At 44.5% G+C, this 21,851-nt stretch overlaps 1 protein-coding gene across 3 annotated transcripts; it reads left to right on the top strand.

Annotated features, from left to right (window-relative positions):
• Positions 1–2,444: 2,444 nt before the first annotated feature.
• On the top strand, positions 2,445–21,153 carry cyld3 (cylindromatosis (turban tumor syndrome) 3). 3 transcript variants are annotated; one of them, XM_082965260.1, is made up of 16 exons: positions 2,445–2,581; positions 3,137–3,362; positions 4,065–4,340; positions 4,554–4,931; positions 5,140–5,245; positions 5,429–5,895; positions 6,093–6,258; positions 11,968–12,109; positions 12,462–12,584; positions 12,731–12,822; positions 14,220–14,283; positions 14,423–14,630; positions 14,712–14,820; positions 19,794–19,912; positions 20,054–20,261; positions 20,531–21,153. In XM_082965260.1, exons 2-16 carry the CDS (start codon positions 3,195–3,197, stop codon positions 20,713–20,715), a joined length of 2,811 nt encoding a protein of 936 aa, XP_082821386.1. In that variant the 5' UTR covers positions 2,445–2,581; positions 3,137–3,194; the 3' UTR covers positions 20,716–21,153. The 3 variants fall into 3 exon arrangements, with proteins under 3 accessions (XP_082821386.1, XP_082821387.1, XP_082821388.1); XM_082965261.1 differs by having other exon boundaries at positions 2,553–2,581; positions 4,225–4,340; XM_082965262.1 differs by lacking the exons at positions 2,445–2,581; positions 3,137–3,362 and having other exon boundaries at positions 4,067–4,340; positions 4,554–4,725.
• Positions 21,154–21,851: the final 698 nt, after the last annotated feature.

Here is a 21,851-nt window from a genome sequence, read left to right as displayed (position 1 = left end):
AGAAATGATCAGTCTATAATTTTTATGGTAGGTTTATTTGAACAGTGAGAAACAGAATAACAACAACAAAAAAATCCAGAAAAACGCATGTCAAAAATGTTATAAAATGATTTGCATTTTAATGAAGGAAATAAGTATTTGACCCCCTCTAAATCAGAAAGATTTCTGGCTCCCAGGTGTCTTTTATACAGGTAATGAGCTGAGATTAGGAGCACATTCTTAAAGGGAGTGCTCCTAATCTCAGCTCGTTACCTGTATACATTTTACATTTACATTTTAGTCATTTAGCAGACGCTCTTATCCAGAGCGACTTACAAATTGGTGCATTCACCTATAATATCCAGTGGAACAACCACTTTACAATAGTGCATCTAAATCTTTTAAGGGGGGGGTTAGAAGGATTAGTTTATCCTATCCCAGGTATTCCTTGAAGAGGTGGGGTTTCAGGTGTCTCCGGAAGGTGGTGATTGACACCTGTCCACAGAAGCAATCAATCAATCAGATTCCAAACCCTCCACTATGTCCAAGACCAAAGAGCTCTCCAAGGATGTCAGGGACAAGATTGTAGACCTACACAAGGCTGGAATGGGCTACAAGACCATCGCCAAACAGCTTGGTGAGAAGGTGACAACAGTTGGTGCGATTATTCCCAAATGGAAGAAACACAAAAGAACTGTCAATCTCCCTCGGCCTGGGGCTCCATGCAAGGTCTCACCTCGTGGAGTTGCAATGATCATGAGAACGGTGATGAATCAGCCCAGAACTACACGGGAGGATCTTGTCAATGATCTCAAGGAAGCTGGGACCATAGTCACCAAGAAAACAATTGGTAACACACTTCGCCGTGAAGGACTGAAATCCTGCATCGCCCGCAAGGTCCCCATGTTCAAGAAAGCACATATACATGCCCGTCTGAAGTTTGCCAATGAACATCTGAATGATTCAGAGGACAACTGGGTGAAAGTGTTGTGGTCAGATGAGACCAAAATGGAGCTCTTTGGCATCAACTCAACTCGCCGTGTTTGGAGGAGGAGGAATGCTGCCTATGACCCCAAGAACACCATCCCCACCGTCAAACATGGAGGTGGAAACATTATGCTTTGGGGGTGTTTTTCTGCTAAGGGGACAGGACAACTTCACCGCATCAAAGGGATGATGGACGGGGCTATGTACCGTCAAATCTTGGGTGAGAACCTCCTTCCCTCAGCCAGGGCATTGAAAATGGGTCGTGGATGGGTATTTCAGCATGACAATGACCCAAAACACACGGCCAAGGCAACAAAGGAGTGGCTCAAGAAGAAGCACATTAAGGTCCTGGAGTGGCCTAGCCAGTCTCCAGACCTTAATCCCATTGAAAATCTGTGGAGGGAGCTGAAGGTTCGAGTTGCCAAACGTCAGCCTCAAAACCTTAATGACTTGGAGAAGATCTGCAAAGAGGAGTGGGACAAAATCCCTCCTGAGATGTGTGCAAACCTGTTGGCCAACTACAAGAAACGTCTGACCTCTGATTGCCAACAAGGGTTTTGCCACCAAGTACTAAGTCATGTTTTGCAGAGGGGTCAAATACTTATTTCCCTCATTAAAATGCAAATCATTTATAACATTTTTAACATGCGTTTTTCTGGATTTTTTTGTTGTTATTCTGTCCCTCACTGTACAAATAAATCTACCATTAAAATTATAGACTGATCATTTCTTTGTCAGTGGGCAAACTTACAAAATCAGCAGGGGATCAAATACTTTTTTCCTCACTGTATCTATGTGTGATCTGTGTATGGCAGACACCTAACCAAAGACCTTTAGCAACATCCTCCTATTACTAATGACAGACGCACAGAGTGGGTTCAAGGCAAGAAATGACATTGAAAGGGCCTTGTTAGGAAATGCCAGAGTATATGGGAACTCTAGATTGATTCCCTAAAAGGGATGTTTGAAATAAGTGGTGCTGCATATAATAAGAATGGTGTTATGTTATTGCAATGGATGAGGAGGTTCTGGCCAGTAGGCTTCTCTGCCAAAGCTATTGAAACATTCACACATAGCTACACCTTTTTGAATCCATCTGCTGCCACTTTAGTGGCCTGAGAATGCAATATAACTTTTGATAATGTAATTATTTGTTTTGTATTTAGTTTGTATTAAAGAGACTAATATGTGTTGTCTATTCTGAACTACTTTATAATAAAAACATGCTTGAGTATAAATGAATGCACATAAAAATGAACTAAGATGTGGGAAATTTTATAATTACTTTTAAGCGACCAAATTCTTTAAATATTGTTAGTGCATTATTACTTTACTAAGATGATAATAATGTGTAGCCTATTAGTTCGTACTCATAACGTGTCATGAAGCACAAAGAACCAGGCCTACCTTTTTATTCTCGATACGTCAGTTTCCGACGAACTGAGAGCTGTGGAATTTCCCCTCTGTTAAGCCACACCCACAGACCTCTCTGAATGGCCATAACGATTTATATGTAAAACTCTTCTCGCTCGTTATTGGTCCTCATTCTGTTTTGGGACATTTCGTGAGTTATGTTGTATGAAAGTTTTGGTAGATCGAAAAGTTGGTGAAATTGGTAAGTGTTGATATTATTAACTGTCAAATAATGTGCAAATATATCAGTTTCAGTCGAGTTTTGAACCGAGATGGCACCTGTTTCCTTTTCGTCATGGTTTGTGCGGTAGAATGACTCGTTTTGGTAGCGTGACCGTAGCTAGCTGGTCAGAAATGTTCAACATTGCGATGTGGGCTGTTGTAGGGTTATGGCTAGAAGGATTCCAGCTTTTGTCAAATTTACGTCAAACGTGTATATATATATATTTTAGCTAACCCTTTTCCTAACCTTAATTGTCTGGATTCTCCTAACAGCTACGTTAATTCTCCTAACCTGTTGGGGAAAGTCTAATCTGACAAAAACTGGAACCCTTCTAGCCATGACCATACATCTAGCTAGACGCCCAATATCCTGTAACTACATTCACGCGAGATTCGGCTCTGGTCCGAGATTAGGTTAAAATGTGCAGGTTATGTTTTATAACTAGTTTATAATCTACCTTTTTGAGGCTATGTTGTGCCATTTAGTGACAGTACCATCAATGCCACGATATACACTCACCTGCTCTATTCACAGAGATTGGGGCTGATGAATTGGTGAGCTCACTCAACTGAGGAGACATACTCACACCACAATGTCTGGGGCCCAGGAGCACAAGAGAAGGCAACCCCCGAAAATGTACTTGGTGGTATCCAACCAAAAGATTCAGGACCAGTTGGAAGGTACCATTCGACTGCTACGGGGGAACCTCTGTCAGGAGCAAGAGGGGGGAAGGAGCAGGGGTGACCAACTGTGGGTAAAGGTAAGAAAATGAATTAATACTTTATCACGCCTGTCTTCTCTCTTCCTTGTTTGAATATTCCCTCACTTCTCCTTTTTCTCTTTCTTTCTCTGCTCTCCCTCCCTCCCTCCCTCCCTCCCTCCCTCCCCACTCTCTGCAATCTTTCTCCTTGTCCCCCACAACCCTCTGTCCCTCTCTCTCTCTCGCTCTCTCCTCTCTTGCTCTCTCTCCCTTCCTCTCTCTCTCTCCCTTCCATCCTCTCTCTCCTTGTCCCCCACCACCCTCCGTCTCTCTTTCTCTCTCCCTCTCCCTTCCCCTCTCTCTCTCCCTCTCTCTCTCTCTCCCTCTCTCTCTCTCTCCCTCTCTCTCTCCCTTCCTCTCTCTCTCCCTTCCTCTCTCTCTCCCTTCCTCTCTCTCTCCCTTCCTCTCTCTCTCCCTTCCTCTCTCTCGCTCTCCCTCCCTCTCTCCTTGTCCCCTACCACCCTCCGTCTCTCGCCCTTCCTCTCTCTCGCCCTTCCTCTCTCTCGCCCTTCCTCTCTCTCGCCCTTCCTCTCTCTCGCCCTTCCTCTCTCTCCTTGTTCCCCACCACCCACCGTCTCTCGCTCTCTCTTTCTCTCCCTCGCTCACCATCAGGTATTTGACAATGCCAGTATGTTGAAGACTGTCAAGCAGCTGAAGATTGGCAAGTTATACACTCCTTTCATTTCTTTCTCTCTCCCTCAGGTGTTAGACTATGGTTGTATGGTAAAGATTGACAAACAGCTCCTTATAGAAGTCCCCACCGACCTGACCGGCCTATTGGAGCCTGTATCTGATCCGGAGTCCCGCCTCAATTTGCTCATTAACCCCAAGCAACTTTACCGATTGGCTGCCTTGCCCCTAGGCACCCCCCTCTATGTCCAGATGGGCCAACCAGGAGAGCTGGCGGAGGCGGAGCTGAGGTATCGAGGACCGCTGACCAGAGGAAGTACTGCTGTGTTGTTTGGGGTGCAGCTGAAGGTATTGTTGCTAACGTGGTGTTTTTAGCTATAGACAACAGATCATAACAACAAACTTTCACTCTTTGATGATTGTCTTGAAGGTCATTTTACTTGTATTTTAGTTAGCCACTGTCACACAGTAGTACCCAAATTGTCAAATGACTCGGATCTACCTCTCTCTCTCTCTCTCTCTGTCTCTGTCTCTGTCTCTGTGTGTTTCTCTCTCTCTCAGGACTCAGCAGTGGGTAGAGGCAACAGTAATGGTTCTTACAAAGGCCACCAGCTCTTCACCTGTCCCGAAGCCTCCGCCCTCTTCCTACCGGCCAATCAGATCAGGCTACGACGCTGGTCCCGTGCCAATGACGACCATCACAACAACGCTCTTCAACCTCAACCCCCCATTGGTAACATCATTGCTAGAACGGCTGAATCGTCTCCCAGCCTGGCCCCAGTCCCAGTCCTGGCTCGAAACCCCAGCTCCCCACCTCCCCTCCAGGTGGGCCACAGAGTGTGCTTCCCCCTGGAGGATACTGTCCATGGGGGAGAGGTGAGGTTCTGTGGGGCCCTGCCTGGACGGACCTCCACTGGGGTGTTTGTAGGAATCCTGCTGGTCAGTATCACTGCTGGAGGGTGCGACTGTATATAGAAATACAATCAGTGTGATTATACACATTTTAGATTTTATAGTAATTATTGTGTTTGAAGACAACCAAAATATAGTGTTTTGTGGATAACATTCACACACGTTTAGGCTATATTCTTCATCTAACAGTCAATGTTTCCTGTATATTTGCGCTAATCAGTTTGTTTCTACGCAGGACAATGCGGTTGGTAACTGGGATGGTTCATATAAAGGAGAAAAGTTGTGCTCCATCTCCTCTTCTGTGTATGGTTGCCTGCTACCCATCTCCAAGGTGTCCCCTGGTACGTCACTCCCTGGTTGAAATGTTAGGGCAGATCAGAGATACTGTTGATTTACTGTTGAGTTACTGTTATGAGAGAGGGTGCAATTGGAAAACAAAACGTTGTGGAAAATCATGACTGTTAGATGACTGATGTCCTCCCATCCTTTACCCCTGATTGTCTTTCATTTTCCTCCCCCCGCAGAACCAACAAGGTCACGCCGCCACACTCCTCCCCTCCGGAACCCCAAACCGGTCCTCAAACCCACCCAACCACCTGCCCCTGTATCCTCACCTGCCTCCACCCCAAAGATCGCTCTGATGCCCCCCCAACTCCTCTCAGCCAAACTGGCCTTAAAACCTCCACCCCTCCTCAGCCCCAAACCTTTCACGAAACCTCACCCCCTTCCCCCAACCCCTCCCACCATCAAACCCCAAACTCTGCCCTCCCCGACCGCCACTGATCAACCACAGCTCTTGAACGGTTCGCCCGGTCCCCTCTCTCCGGGTCGAGGTGACGGATTGGACACTGAGGAGAACGGAGATGCGGGATTGGAAGTTGAGTTGGAGGTGGGGTCCATGGTGGAGGTGAATGACCCGCCCCTTTTTGGAGTGATTCGTTGGATTGGACGAATCAGTGGAGTTCCACAACTGGTGTCAGGAATCGAACTGGTACGGTAACACTGTCACTGTGTGTCATCAACTCCCTGTAATTCCATCAACTCTAATTGTGTCAGTGTCAAGTCAATCAGTGTATGACAACATTGTAAAGCAGCGGTATTCAAACATTTTCAACTAAGGCCCCCTTAAACTCCAAAATGTCTAGTGTGTGTTTGTAACATATTTATCTGCTTACTTTCCTCTCTCAGGACCAGGAACTGACCGCTGGAACAGACGGCAGTTACCTTGGCGAACGCCACTTCCGTTGCCCTGCCAACAAGGGGCTGTTCGTCAAACTCCGGAACTGTAGGCGGGATTCCAGATTCCCTGCCCCTGAGACACCGGTCAATCAGGTGGAGCGCTGCAACTCCATAGGTGTGTTGTGTGTGTGTGTGTGTGTGTGTGTGTGTGTGTGTGTGTGTGTTGTCTTGCCCAACTCACGCCACTCCCTTGAGATGAATGAGCTAGCCTAGGTTCCCACTGCTTCAGGTCTATGACCTACAGGTGCCGCCCTTCCAGCCCAGTCCGGATGCCAGCTACCCGCTGATTCCAGCCTGGCGTAGTTCTTGGCGGCCGACAGCTGGAGTGGGAGAAACCTTTTTTTTTTTTTGAAACCACTCAGCGGGGCATCCAACTCCGGGGTAGCGCAACCCGTAGTTCATCAGGCTATCCTAGGGCTATAAGACCAGGGGAAGCGTAAGACCAGTGGAAGCATAAGACCTGGGGAACTAGAGGGAGAGTATAATTTCTCCTCTCTGCAACTGTTTTTATTAAATAGATACCTTAGTTTTACACCCACGGGTGCACGTCACGAGCCGTTTACCTGTGGACCTGAAGTTACTCACCGTAACGGGACCTAGTGTCCTACGAGACAGAAGAGGTATAGTCACACCTAAGACATTTTCATACACACCCCAAGCATGAACCCACACAGTTACCAAGAGAGGAAACCATCTGGTCTATTTCGGTCAGTGGCCCCTTGAGAGGAAGTACACCACCTGTATTTATTCAAACAAAGACTCTACTTATCTTATGAATACCCTAGCTCTCAACCCTGAGGAAACAGACACCTCACAAGTCCTCAACTGGCAGCTTCATTAAATAGTACCCGCAAAACACCAGTCTCACCGTCAACAGTGAAGAGGCGACTCCGGGATGCTGGCCTTCGAGGCATAGTTCGTCTGTCCAGTGTCTGTCTTCTTTTGCCCATCTTAATCTTTTATTTTTATTGTCCAGTCTGAGATGTGGCTGTTTCTTTGCAACTCTGCCTAGAAGGCCAGCATCCCGGAGTCGCCTCTTCACTGTTGACGTTGAGACTGGTGTTTTGCAGGTACTATTTAATGAAGTTGCCAGGTGAGGACTTGTGAGGTGTCTGTTTCTCAAACTAGGCACTCTACTGTACTTGTCCTCTTGCTCAGTTGTGCACTGGGCCCTCCCACTCCTCTTTCTATTCTGGTTAGAGCCAGTTTGCACTGTTCTGTGAAGGAAGTAGTACACAGCGTTGTACGAGATTTTCAGTTTCTTGGCAATTTCTCGCATGAAATAGCCTTCATTTCTCAGAACAAGAATAGACTGACGAGTTTCAGAAGAAAGTTATTTGTTTCTGGCCATTTTGAGCCTGTAATCGAACCCACAAATACTGATACTCCAGATACTCAACTAGTCTGCTTCTTTAATCATAACAACAGTTTTCAGCTGTGCAAACATAATTGCAAAAGGGTTTTCTAATGATCAATTAGCCTTTTAAAAAGATGAATTTGGATTAGCTAACACAACGTGCCATTGGAACACAGCAGTGATGGTTCCTGATAATGGGCCTCTACACCTATGTACAGTTGAAGTTGGAAGTTTACATACACTTAGGTTGGAGTCATTAAAACTTGTTTTTCAACACTCCACAAATTTCTTGTTAACAAACTATAGTTTTGGCAAGTCGGTTAGGACATCTACTTTGTGCATGACAAAAGTAATTTTTCCAACAATTGTTTACAGACAGATTATTTCACTTATAATTCACTGTATCACAATTCCATTGGGTCAGAAGTTTACATACACTAAGTTGACTGTGCCTTTAAACAGCTTGAAAATTCCAGAAAATGATGTCATGGCTTTAGAAGCATCTGATAGGCTAATTGACATAATTTGAGTCAATTGGAGGTGTACCTGTGGATGTATTTCAAGGCCTACCTTCAAACTCAGTGCCTCTTTGCTTGACATCATGGGGAAATCAAAATAAATCAGCCAAGACCTCAGAAAACATTGTAGACTTCCACAAGTCTGGTTCATCCTTGGGAGCAATTTCCAAATGCCTGAAGGTACCACGTTCATCTGCACAAACAATAGTATGCAAGTATAAACACCATGGGACCACGCAGCCACTCAGGAAGGAGACGCGTTCTGTCTCCTAGAGATGAACTTACTTTGCTGCGAAAAGTGCAAATCAATCCCAGAACAACAGCAAAGGATCTTGTGAAGATGCTGGAAGAAACCGGCACAAAAGTATCTATATCCACAGTAAAACGAGTCCTATATCAACATAACCTGAAAGGTTGCTCAGCAAGGAAGAAGCCACTGCTCCAAAATCGCCATAAAAAAGCCAGACTACGGTTTGCAACTGCATATGGGGACAAAGATTGTACTTTTTGGAGAAATGTCCTCTGGACTGATGAAACAAAAATAGGACAGTTTTGCCATAATGACCATCGTTATGTTTGGAGGAAAAAGGGAGATGCTTGCAAGCCGAAGAACACCATCCCAACCGTGAAGCACGGGGTGGCAGCATCATGTTGTGGGGGTGCTTTGCAGCAGGAGGGACTGGTGCACTTCACAAAATACATGGCTTCATGAGGAAGGAAAATTATGTGGATATATTGAAGCAACATCTCAAGACATCAGTCAGGAAGTTAAAGCTTGGTCGCAAATGGGTCTTCCAAATGGACAATGACGCCAAGCCTACTTACAAAGTTGTGGCAAAATGGCTTAAGGACAACAAAGTCAAGGTATTGGAGTAGCCATCACAAAGCCCTGACCTCAATCCCATGGAAAATCTGCAGGTAGAACTGAAAAAGCATGTGCAAGCAAGGAGGCCTACAAACCTGACACAGTTACACCAGCTCTGTCAGGAGGAATGGGCCAAAATTCACCCAACTTATTGTGGGAAGCTTGTGGAAGGCTACCCAAAACGTTTAACCCAAGATTAACCATTTAAAGGCAATGCTACCAAATACTAATTGAGTATATGTAAACTTCTGACCCACTGGGAATGCGATGAAAGAAATCCAAGCTGAAATAAATCAATCTTTCTACTATTATTCTGACATTTCACATTCTTAAAATAAAGTGGTAATCCTAACTGACCTAAGACAGGGAATTTTTAATAGGATTAAATGTCAGGAATTGTGAAAAACTGAGTTTAAATGTATTTGTCTAAGGTGTATGTAAACATCCGACTTCAACTGAAGATATTCCATAAAAAATCTGCCATTTCCAGTTACAATAGTAATTTACAACATTAACAACAATAACAAAAGTTGACCTATTCTGTGAGCGAAATAAATATTCCAAACAAAGTCTGGGACAGTTGTGGGATGCGATAGATCCCAAATGAACAACCACTAGCATCAAAAAAACTGTTTAAAGCAATGAGCCTGACGCAACAGAGCAGAACGTTTAGCTTAAAATGTTGATCAACTATCAGGCTATTTCTTCACATTATATGCGCAGCAATGCGCACACAGCTGTAGGCTAGAAGTGTAAATGTTCCATTAGCTGGAAAACACTATTCTCAAAAGTGACCGCAAATGCGATTATGTGTGTAATGCTTTTATTTTAAAGTTGTATTTTTATGGTGAAAATGATCTTTCCCAAACTTGAAACTCACATGCTGCATATGTATGCCAGTTAGGCTCTACTCCCGTTGTAAAGCAGATTTAATGTGCTTTACATGTCATCTATGCACTTAAATAGCAAATGGAGGTTGCTTTTCCCCGTGGTTTATTTTCATGCCAGCCAGGTAGGATATACTCCTGATGTAAAGAGAACAAATGTACTTAATATTAGGAAAGTTGAGAAAGACCTAACCCACAAATAGTAATATAATCAATAATTTTGCTCTTTATTTAGCCATCTTGCATATAAAACCTTTCACAATTTTTGATGAACAAATATCTCACCACAGGTTAATGAGAAGGGTGTGCTTGAAAGGATGCACATAACTCACTGAAATGTTGTATTGGAGAGAGTCTCAGTCTTATATCATTTCCCACAAACAATCTGTCCCTGTATTTAGTTTTCATGCTAGTGAGGGCCGAGAATTCACTCTCGTATAGGTACGTGGTTGCAAAGGGCATCAGTGTCTTAACGGCGCAATTTGCCATTGCAAGAAACTCTGAGCGCAGCCCAATCCAGAAATCTGGCAGTGGCTTCTGATTAAATTCAATTTTCACAGAACCGCTTGTTGCAATTTCGATGAGGCTCTCTTGTTCAGATATCGGTAAATGGACTGGAGGCAGGGCATGAAAGGGATAACGAATCCAGTTGTTTGTGTCGTCCGTTTCGGGGAAGTACCTGCGTATTGCGCACCCAGCTCACTCAGGTGCTTCGCTATATCACATTTGACATTGTCCGTAAGCTTGAGTTCATTTGCACACAAAAAATCATACAATGATGTAAAGACCTGTGTGTTGTCCTTGTTAATGCAGACAGAAACGAGCTCCAACTTTTTAATCATAGCCTCAATTTTGTCCCGCACGTTGAATATAGTTGCAGAGATTCCCTGTAATCCTAGATTCAGATCATTCAGGCAAGGAAAAAACATCACCCAGATAGGCCAGTCGTGTGAGGAAACTTGTCATCATGCAAGCCGTCAGACAAGTGAAAATTATGGTCAGTAAAGAAAACGTTAAGCTCGTTTCTCAATGAAAAAAAAAAATGTTTCAATACTTTGCCCCTTCATAACCAGCGCACTTCTGTATGTTGTAAAAGCTTTACATGGTCGCTGCCCACATCATTGCCTAATGCAGAAAATACACAAGTTCAGGGGCCTTGCTTTAACAAAGTTAACCATTTTCACTGTAGTGTCCAAAACGTCTTTCAAGCTGTCGGCATTCCCTTGGCAGCAAGAGCCTCTCAGTGGATGCTGCAGTGTACCCAAGTGGCGTCGGGAGCTACTGCTTGCACACGCGTTACCTCTCCACTATGTCTCCCTGTCATGGCTTTTGCACCATCAGTACAGATACCAACACATCTTGACCACCAATTTTATTTTTCGCAGTGAAACGAGGCTACTCAGGCGAGGGGGAAAAAACCTCACCCAAATGTATAGCCCCATTGGAAAATATAAATGTACTGTTTGAAAATGTGTGTGGGGGGGGAATATTTTATATATATATATATAATGAATCACATTTTTATTTGGCGTACTTCAGACGGCATTGCGCGTACCCCAGTTTGGGAATACCTGGCCTAGCCTATAGAAAACTGATGTGATCCTCCTATTTTTAATAGAGGCCATCACTCTGTTTTCTCACACAATTTCATAGCCTATAGAAATGTTGCGCAACATGAGCTCATGGGCTCTCATGAAGTGTTTGATTAGATTTTTGATTACATTTGCATTGATGTCAGATTTATTAGATGGACAATAGAGTGCTGAGTACCAGTTAGCAACTTTGGTAGGCTACTAATGACCATCAGCAGCATCACAGCTTGGAGAAGCATAATTACCATGACTAAACGGTCACGTGAAATTTCACTGCCGTCATAACTCGTGACCGGCGGTAATACGGTCACCGAAATAGTCCTAGCTGCCTCCTCCTCTTTCTGCTAGCTGCGGTGGCTCTCTTCCTTCTGTTCCTTCTCCCGCCCCGTTGAATCTGTTTTCTTGGCCTCCTGCTCTCTCCATCCCAGAAGCAGTTGTCTCAGCAGGGGTGAGTTACATCCATCCCAGGGTTCGTGTGTGTGTGTGGCACATGTTTGTCTCTCTGTGTGTGTGTGTGTGTGTGTGTGTGTGTGTGTGTGTGTGTGTGTGTGTGTGTGTGTGTGTGTGCCCATACCATGTAACATGATGACCACTCCAACCACCAGCGTTTGCCGAGTGGGGCAGTGAGCGTGTCGAGGAGCACACCCCTCCAGTCCAGGGGGACGAGGCCAGAGATATGTACCAGGGCTGGAAGAGAGGCATCCAGGGCCACCTCAACTCCTGCTACCTGGACGCCTCACTATTCAGGTGACTAACACTGGCATTCTCCCTCCGTCCTGTTTGTAATATTATTAAGCCAATAATTGTTATTCAGTTATGTAATAGGATGTTGAGAACCGGAACCCTCAGTTAGAACCGGATACCATCGGTTAGAACCGGATACCATCGGTTAGAACCGGAACCCTCAGTTAGAACCGGAACACTCCGATAGAACCGAATTAAGGATTAGATAATGCAGTTAAATGCTTTTTTAGTGTGCAAAAATGTACAATTGGGGAATGTTATCATATCGAATCTAAGATAGTTTTTTAAACTAGAAGGAATGCTGGATGCATTCATGTTAATTAAACTCTTTTCTCCCCCTCTCTCTCCCCCTCAGTCTGTTTTCGTGCTGCAGTTCAGTAGACTGGGTGTTGCTGTGGCCCTCGAACCCCTCAGACGGCCCCCACTGCAGCCAAGCCCAGGACCTGCTTCGCTGTGAGATCGTCAACCCCCTACGCAGGTGTGTGTGTGTTCCTTCACAATGGATTTTATGTATAGGCATATATTGTGATTTAAATTGTTCTGTTGTAGATCAGTATCACTTTGTATTTATATAGTGAATTTGAATAGCTTTTATGAATGTACTGGGCTGTGTGTGTCTTTCAGGTTTGGCTATGTATGTGCCAGTAAAACCATGGCCCTGAGAAGACTACTGGAGGCTGAGAGTAGTGACACAGGCTTCACCAACCAGGAGAAAGGTGTGTGTGTGTGTGTGTGTGTGTGTGTGTGTGTGTGTGTGTGTGTGTGTGTGTGTGTGTGTGTGTGTGTGTCCGTGTGAGAGGGAGAGGGTGTTTGGCTGTCTGTCTCTCCGTCCGTGTCAGTAGGATGGGGCATGAGGGAGAGAAAGGGAATGTGTGTTCATCTATGTGTGGATCAATGTTCCCTCTAGTTTGTTTTGTCACTGAGGTCTGCTGAGCGCAAACTCGAAAGTTGTGAAAATTCTGTGCAACTTCCGGTGCGCGTTTACTGTTAACAGTGAGGTTGTACCCGCTTTAAGTTCGTTTTAACAATGGTCAGGTAGACTAATGTGGCTATTTGATCATAATGTAGGTTTACCAGAGTGGCCTACCATCAAAAACAATGGAGAAAATGCATCCAATAAAATTTTAACATGAAAATTGCTGTTCTGTCGTTCAGCCTACACTAGCAGCCAATGTGGGGTGTTCAATGTAGACCTACATTCCATGAGACCTTTGGGGAAAAAAAACATGCAGGGCTTGAAATTAACCTGTTTATCCACTTGTCCTTCAGACAAGGAGGTGACTGAAAATGTTATTGTGTTGTTTGATACAAGAAACCACTTTACAAAATAAAATGCATTATTATTCCCATACCACTATTACAGAGAATCAAACAAATTAAGCTACCCTCTGCCTATTGGCTACTTAGGTTATTCAAGCTTGTCTCAAAATACAATAATGCCCCTTCAAGACATAAAATGCTCATTACCTGACTCGCTTTTCACAGATCTAGAAATGCATACATTTTGTGCTCTTGTAGGAAGCAATCACTCCCCCATTGCTGACTACAAATGATCTATGACTGGGCTAATAACTCACTAACTAGCAAAGGATATGAACAAAATGTGCACGTGTGGTTACATGCAGCTTTCACTTTGATCTCAAAACAGGTGCATCTACTCACGACTGTTCAAGCTCTAAAAACAGTCCAGTTCAAAGTAAACATCACAGATCCATATATGGCAATGGTCTATTTGCATATTTTTTTTATTTAGCTAGGCCTACTGCAGCTCTGGTTATGGCACATCAGTCTATTTAGAGTAAGGGCCTGAGTCGTGCCTGTCAATGCAATAGAATCCTACTCTGATCGATGTGTTCTGCCTACAACAAAATCTCTTGCATTGTTTGTTTTGCATACTAAGTCCTGCATAGTTCATTTTGTTTCGGTATGTTGCGTTGAAAGTGGCTAATGTTGCATTGATTTGATCACAATTTCCACAGTGAAGGGGAAACGTTGATAGTGTTATTTAACTCTAGAAAGTTGAGTGAAGTTGAATCTCGTGCCACTCTGCGCAGGCTGATATTTGAGGGAACATTGGTGGTGTTTTTAAACACGTCTGTCTTCTTTCTGTCAGACCCAGAAGAGTTCCTCAACAAGCTTTTCCAGCTCCTCCGGGTCGAACCTCTTCTGAAGATCAGGTATACTTTCTCTCCCTCTCTCTCTCTCTCTCTCTCGCTCTCCTTCCCTTCCCCCCCCTCTCTCTCTCTCTCTCTCTCTCTCGTTCTCTTATTCTCTGTTACACACACTTTCTCTCCTGCTCCCCCTCATTCCTTTCAGGTCAGTGACACAGAAGCAGCAGCCTCAGGAGTGTCACCTCTACCAGCTCTTCCCTCCATCCGTTCCCCTCTCTCCCTCTTCCCCTGTCCCTCTGTCTCCGTCCCTCTGTCCCATCCCTCTCTCCTCCCCTGCAGTACTCATGAGGGTGGCCAGTGTTCAGACTCTGTTAGAGAAATCTTTCCTCCACGCGGGACTAAAGTTTGCTGAGGTAACAACACAAGACGACATAGTAGATACACAAACAAACTCAACGTTGAAGGGTTGATGGATTGACTCTCCCCTCCGCCAGGCCCCTTCCTGCCTCCCCCTCCTCATGCCTAGGTTTGGGAAGGACTTCAAGATGTTTGACGTCATCTTGCCTTCACTCACCATCGACATCACAGACCTGCTGGATGACAGTAAGAAACAAAGATATTGTCATGGAAATTCTTATACAGGGTCACTGGAAGTCAATCTTAATGAATCATTGTTTATTGTCAGAGCGCGAGAGAGGTTCCAACCAACTCAATGCACCATAGTACACATGTCAGTCAGGAGCTCTGCCTGGGCAGTCCCAGCAGTTGTCTTCTGTACGACTATACACAGACATTTGCATAATGAATTAATCATTACTGTTTTGTTTCATTCATGTGACAGACCAATACTGGTTTATAACATGTAACAGACCAACACCTCACAAGGCTTCTCTCTAAGCTGAGAACTTGAAACTAAGATAACTTTTTTTCGTTCTCAAAACAAGGTCTGGGCGTACTGCCAAATTGCGGATTCTGATAAATCAAATGTTATTTGTCACATGCGCCGAATACAACAGGTGTAGACCTTACATGCTGACCGGACACGTCACGTGTGCGAGCGTTGCAAAATAAATGTAGAAATCCATGTTATTCAATTATTGCACCCACACTGCTTGCGTGCGCCAACGAGCATCTGCGATGCCAAGGGCTAAAATATAACTCCTTTCTATTTATAACGCAGATTGCGCTGCAAGTTCTGCCTCTCCCATCTCATTGGTTTATAGAAGCAAGTACCCACGTGCCATCTCCTCATTGGTTATACCCACGTGGGTGATTGAAAGACGAACTGTTTTGCCGGTTGTCATGGTAATACTATGAAAGTGTAGATGCCGATCACCATATAAGTTAAAATATGAAAAAGCCTGGAAGGAGGAGAGATGACTAGAAACGATTCGGTTGGCCGTTTTATGTGTGGATTAATTGGCTGAGTAGAGGAGCTTGTGCATTTCAGGTAAAATAACAACTCAATGTTTATATCCCAGGACAAATTAGCTAGCAACAGCAAGCTAGCTAAATAGGACAAATTAGCTAGCAAGTTCAAGCTAACTAGCTAAATTGCCATACATGTTTAATGCTTTTCGACCTGTCCCCAAATTAATGTCATTGGTTCAGAGTTTGTTTTGATATTTTAACCTGCGTGTCGTGATCGCGTTTGGTGTAGGGGGACAAAATAAATGTATGCACGATTGCGCACGATGGAGCACGCTCGCAGCCGGTTTGGATTCCGTGTTACGGTGAAATGCTTACTTACAAGCCCTTAACAAACAATGCAGTTTTAAGAAAATACCTACAAAAAAAGCAAGAGATAATTATTTGTTATTCTTAAAGAGCAGCAGTAAATGACAAAAGCGAGGCTATGTACAGGGGGTACCGGTACAGAGTCAATATCAAATCAAACTTAATTTGTCACATACGCCGACTACAACAAGTGTAGATCTTACCGTGAAATGCTAACTTACAAGCCCTTAACCAACAGTGCAGTTCAAGAAGAAGAAAATATTTACCAAGTAGACTAAAATAACAAGCAATGATAAAAAGTAACACAATAAGAATAACAATAACGAGGCTATATACAGGGGGCACCGGTACCGAGTCAGTGTGCAGGGTTACAGACTAGTTGAGGTAATCTGTACATGTAGGTGGGGGCGAAGCAGCAGGTTACAAAAGGGGGGGTCAATGTAAATTGTCCGGTGGCGATTTTATGAATTGATCAGCAGTCTTATGGTTTGGAGGTAGAAGCTGTTGAGGAGCCTTTTGGTCCTAGACTTGGCGCCCCGGTACCGCTTGTTTTCTCTGCTACCGCGCGGCAGTCTATGACTTGGGTGACTGGAGTCTGACAATTTTATGGGCTTTCCTCTGACACTGCCTGTTTTATATAGGTCCTGGATGGCAGGGAGCTTGGCCCCAGTGATATACTGGGCTGTTTGCACTACCCTCTGTAGCGCCTTACGGTCAGATGCCAAGCAGTTGCCATACCAGGCGGTGATGCAATGGTCAGGATGCTCTTGATGGTGCAGCTGTAGAACCTTTTGAGGATCTCGGGACCCTTGCCAAATCTTTTCAGTCTCCTGAGGGGTGAAAAGGTTTTCTCCTGAGAGGTTGAAAATGTAAATGAAGACACTTGACAGTTGGTCCGCGCATGCTTAGAGTATACGTCCTGGTAATCCATCTGGCCCAGCGGCTTTGTTGATGTTGACCTGTTTAAAGGTTTTGTTCACATCGGCTACCGAGAGCGTTATCACGTAATCATCCAGAACAGCTGGTGCTCTCGTACATGCTTCAGTGTTGCTTGCCTCGAAGCGAGCATAAAAGGCATTTAGCTCGTCTGGTAGGCTCGCATCACTGGGCAGCTCGCGTCTGAGTTTCCCTTTGTAGTCCGTAATAGTTTCCAAGCCCTGCCACATCCGACGAGTGTCAGAGCCGGTGTAGTAGGATTCAATCTTAATCCTGTATAGACGCTTTGCTTGTTTGATGGTTCGTCTGAGGGCATAGCGGAATTTCTTATAAGCATCCGGATTAGTCTCCCGCTCCTTGAAAGCGGCAGCTCTAGCCTTTAGCTCGATGTGGATGTTGCCTGTAATCCATGGCTTCTGGTTGGGATATGTACGTACAGTCACTGTGGGGACGACGTCATCGATGCACTTATTGATGAAGCCGATGACTGAGGTGGTGTATTCCTCAATGCCATTGGATGAATCCTGTAAAATATTCCAGTCTGCTAGCAAAACAGTCCTGTAGTGTAGCATCCGCATCATCTGACCACTTCCATATTGAGCAAATCACTGGTACTTCCTGCTTTTAGTTTTTGCTTGTAAGCAGGAATCAGGAGGATAGAATTATGGTCAGATTTGCCAAATGGAGGGTGGGGGAGAGCTTTGTTTGCATCTCTGTGTGTGGAGTAAAGGTGGTCTAGTAAAGTAAAGGTGGTCTAGCAGCAACAAAGGTGGTCTAGTAAAGGTGGTCTATATTTTTTTTCCCTGGTTGCACATGTGACGTGCTGGTAAAAATTTGGTAAAACTGATTTAAGTTTGTCTGCATTAAAGTCCCTGGCCACTAGGAGTGCCGCTTCTGGGTGAGCATTTTCTTCTTTGCTTATGGCCTTATAGAGTTGGTTGAGAGCGGTCTTAGTGCCAGCTTCGTTTTGTGGTGGTAAATAGAAGGCTACAAATAATACAGATGAGAACTCTCTTGGTAGATAGTGTGGTCTACAGCTTATCAAAAGGTACTCTACCTCAGGCGAGCAATACCTCGAGACTTATTTAATATTAGACATCGCACACCAGCTGTTATTGACAAAAAGACACACCCCCACCCCTCGTCTTACCAGAGGTAGCGTCTCTGTTCTGCCGGTGCATGGAAAATCCCGCTAGCTCTATATTGTCCATATCTTCGTTCAGCCACATCTCGGTGAAACATAAGATGTTATAGTTTTTAATGTCCCGTTGGTAGGATAATCTTAATCGTAGGTCATCAATTTTATTTTCCAATGATTGCACGTTAGCCAGAAGAATGGAAGGCAGTGGGAGTTTACTCGCTCGCCTCCGGATTCTCAGAAGGGTGCCTGATCGGCGGACCCTTTTTCGTCATCTTTTCTTCACGCAAAAGGCGTGGATCTGGGCCTGTTCCAGTGAAAGCAGGATATCCTTCTCGTCGGACTCGTTAAAGGAAAAAGTTTCTTCCAGTCCGCGGTGAGTAATCGCTGTTCTGATGTCTAGAAGTTAGAAGTTATTTTCGGTCATAAGAGACGGTAGCAGCAACATTATGTACACAATAAGTAAAAAATAAGTTACGCACATTTTTATTTTTTTAAATAGCACAATTGGTTGGGAGAATGTAAAACGTCATCCATGTTCTTCGGCGGCATCTTATTTTGTGCGGGGGCACTTTTGACGAGGTAATTGAGGTAATATGTACATGTAGGTAGAGTTATTAAAGTGGCTATGCATAGATAATAACAGAGAGTAGCAGCGGCGTAAAAGAGGTGGGGGGCAATGCAAATAGTCTGGGTAGTCATTTGATTAGTTGTTCAGGAGTCTTATGGCTTGGGGGTAGAAGCTGTTTAGAATCCTCTTGGACCGCTTGCTGTGCGGTAGCAGAGAGAACAGTCTATGACTAGGGTGGCTGGAGTCTTTGACCATTTTTAGAGCCTTCCTCTGACACCGCCTGGTATAGAGGTCCTGGATGGCAGGAAGCTTGTCCCTGGTGATGTACTGGGCCGTACGCACTACCCTCTGATAGTGAGGATTCGTTAAATCGGTCACTTGCATGAAGACCGAAATTGGTTATTAGAAAAGCACAAACATTAAAATTCCCATTACAATATAAACTCATATATGAAAATGTACACTGAGTGTACAAAACACTTTAAGAACACCTGTTCTTTCCATGACATAGACTGACCAGGTGAATCCAGGTGAAAGCTGTGATCCCTTATTGATGTCACTTGTTAAATCCACTTCAATCAGTGTAGATGAAGGGGAGGAGACAGGTTAAAGAAGGATTTTGAAGTCTTGAGACAATTGAGGCATGGATTGTGTATGTGTGCCACTCTGAGGGTGAATGGGCAAGACAAAAGATTTTAGTGCCTTTGAACGGGATATGGTAGTAGGTGCCAGGCGCACCGGTTTGTGTCAAGAACGGCAACGCTACTGAGTTTTTCACACTACAGTTTATCGTGTGTATCAAGAATGGTCCACCACCCAAAGGACATCCAGCCAACTTGACACAACTGTGGAAAGCATTGGAGTCAACATGGACCAGCATCCCTGTGGAACGCTTTCGGCACCTTGCAGAGTCTATGCCCCGACAAATTGAGTCTGTTCTGAGGGTAACGGGAGTACAACTCAATATTAGGAAGGTGTTTCTAGTGTTTGGTGTACTCAGTGTACGTCTATGGTAAGAACCCTGCTATGTTAAAACATGAGGACATTTTATCGGGCGGGTTTCCTGTTGATGGCCTATTTAATGCTTTCTTTCTCTCTCTTTCTCTTCACTCATCTCTCTCTCCCTCCCCCTATTGCTATCTCTTCCTCTCTATTTCTCCCTCCCGCTGTCTCACTCCTCCCCCCTCTCTCTAGCTCTCAGACAGTGCAGTATTTGCCAGGCCGTAGCAGAATGGGAGTGTCTCGAGTGTTATGACGACTTGGACATCACACCTGGTCATCTGAAACAGTACTGCCACACCTGCAACACTCAGGTAACCATAGCACACCATTATTACCTATAGTACAGCTCTCAAAGTTACTTCAAAAGTCCCTTACATCTACACACTGCAGGACCAACATTGTCCTCTCTCTCCCTTCCTCCTTCTCCCTCTCTCCCTCCATCCTTCCATTAGGTGCACATCCACAAGAAGCGCCAGTCCCACAGTCCATGTCAGGTGGGTGTGGCTGGTGGTCCGTGGACCGGCCCACTGCATGGAACTCGTCAGCGATTGTCTCTCTTTGCTGTGACGTGCATCGAGACCAGCCACTACGTGAGCTTCGTCAAGCACGGGCCCCGCCCCGACGACTGGCTGTTCTTTGACAGTATGGCCGACAGGGAAGGTGAGAGATGTCAACTTTAAAAAGGGGCCTAAGGCCTGCAGCTACTTTTCATTTCTTCCTGTTAGTCAATTGATTGAATAATGTCATTGATTGGCCAGAGAGTCTACTCACCTGGTGTTCCAGATCTGAATCACTCTCTGATTACAGGGCAAATGCAAATCTGCAGTACTGCAAATCTCAAATAGCCCTTGAAACTATGAAACTCTTAATTTATATGATTGCGACATCCCATAATAGTTGCCATGTTCTGTTTCCATGGTTACGGCCAGGCGGGGAGAACGGTTTCAACATTCCCCAGGTGAGGGCGTGTCCAGAGGTGGGCCGCTACCTCAGCCTATCGGCGGAGGAGCTGGGCAGGCTAGACCCCGCCTCCTTGAGAGAGTCCGCCCGCCGGCTGCTGTGTGACTCCTACATGTGTCTCTACCACAGCCCTGAGCTCAGCCTGTACAAGTAACACACACACCAATGTGCCTTCAGGATGAGTGACATGCAGTATTGTACATTAACCACTGTTGTGCCTGTTCAAGTAACACACGCACAAGTTCCAGTATTGCACCAATGTGCCTCCAACAAGCAACACAGAAAGAGACTCCTACAACAACCACTGCCCAAATGTGCCTTAACCACTGCCCAAATGTGCCTTTGCAACACGAACAACCTGTTAACCACTCTTCTGTTTACTTTATGCGTATGTTCAATGGAAATCTGAGAAGAAAATTATGAATAATTGTATATAATATCATAATTTGATATAATATAATATTATTATATATCAAATATAATTTGCATATTTTTATTTTACACACCACTTTTTAATTCCATATTGGTTATGTTGTAATACATAGATAGAGAAAATGACCATGAGAATATATTAAAGAGAATTATAATGAAATATGTTGTTTGAAACATGTTATTGTCAAAGTATGATTCTGGTGTATGAAAAATAGCCCTAAATGCTTATCATCGCCAGGTAGTCCCGAGATTAGAGTGTTGGGCCAGTAGCCGATAGGGCTCTGGTTCGAATACGGGAGCCAACAAGGTGAAAAATCTGTTGCTATGCCCTTGAGCAAGGCACTTAACCTCAATTGCTCCAGGGATGCTGGACAATGTTTACCCTGGCCGTGATCCCACTCCCTGCAGGTGTCTCAGGGAGAGTTGGGATATACAAGAAAAACATTTCCATTACACACTTGTGTGTAACAGGACAAGTATATGCACCCCTCCAAATAATAATGATTATTATCACGTTTTATTTTAGTAGAGCCACCACGACCAGTGAAGGTTTCTTCTCAAACGAGGGATAGTGAAGTGCAACATGTTAAAGGTGGACTTTGTATTATTAATTGCAATGGTCATAAACTGTACAGCACAAGTGGAGAGGATGTCAAAGAAAATTGGAATCATTGTGAATGCAGCTGAACGTTTTTGGTTTTTCATAATTTCACAGCAGAGGCCTTGCAAGAAACCCTGTGGGTGGTGTACCATCATCACAGGCCCCTGAGCCTGCTAGGGATGTATTTTGGAGTGGACTTTGAATGAAGACGTGGGATGGATTTTGTTAGTTGACGTGTCTAATTTTATATGATGTCG

Source organism: Salmo salar, chromosome 18 (genome assembly GCF_965601325.2).
Source record: "Salmo salar chromosome 18, fSalSal1, whole genome shotgun sequence".
NCBI classification, from domain to species: Eukaryota; Metazoa; Chordata; class Actinopteri; order Salmoniformes; family Salmonidae; genus Salmo; species Salmo salar.
Note: the sequence above shows the minus strand (reverse complement) of the source record. Positions and strands in the feature narration are given on the sequence as shown.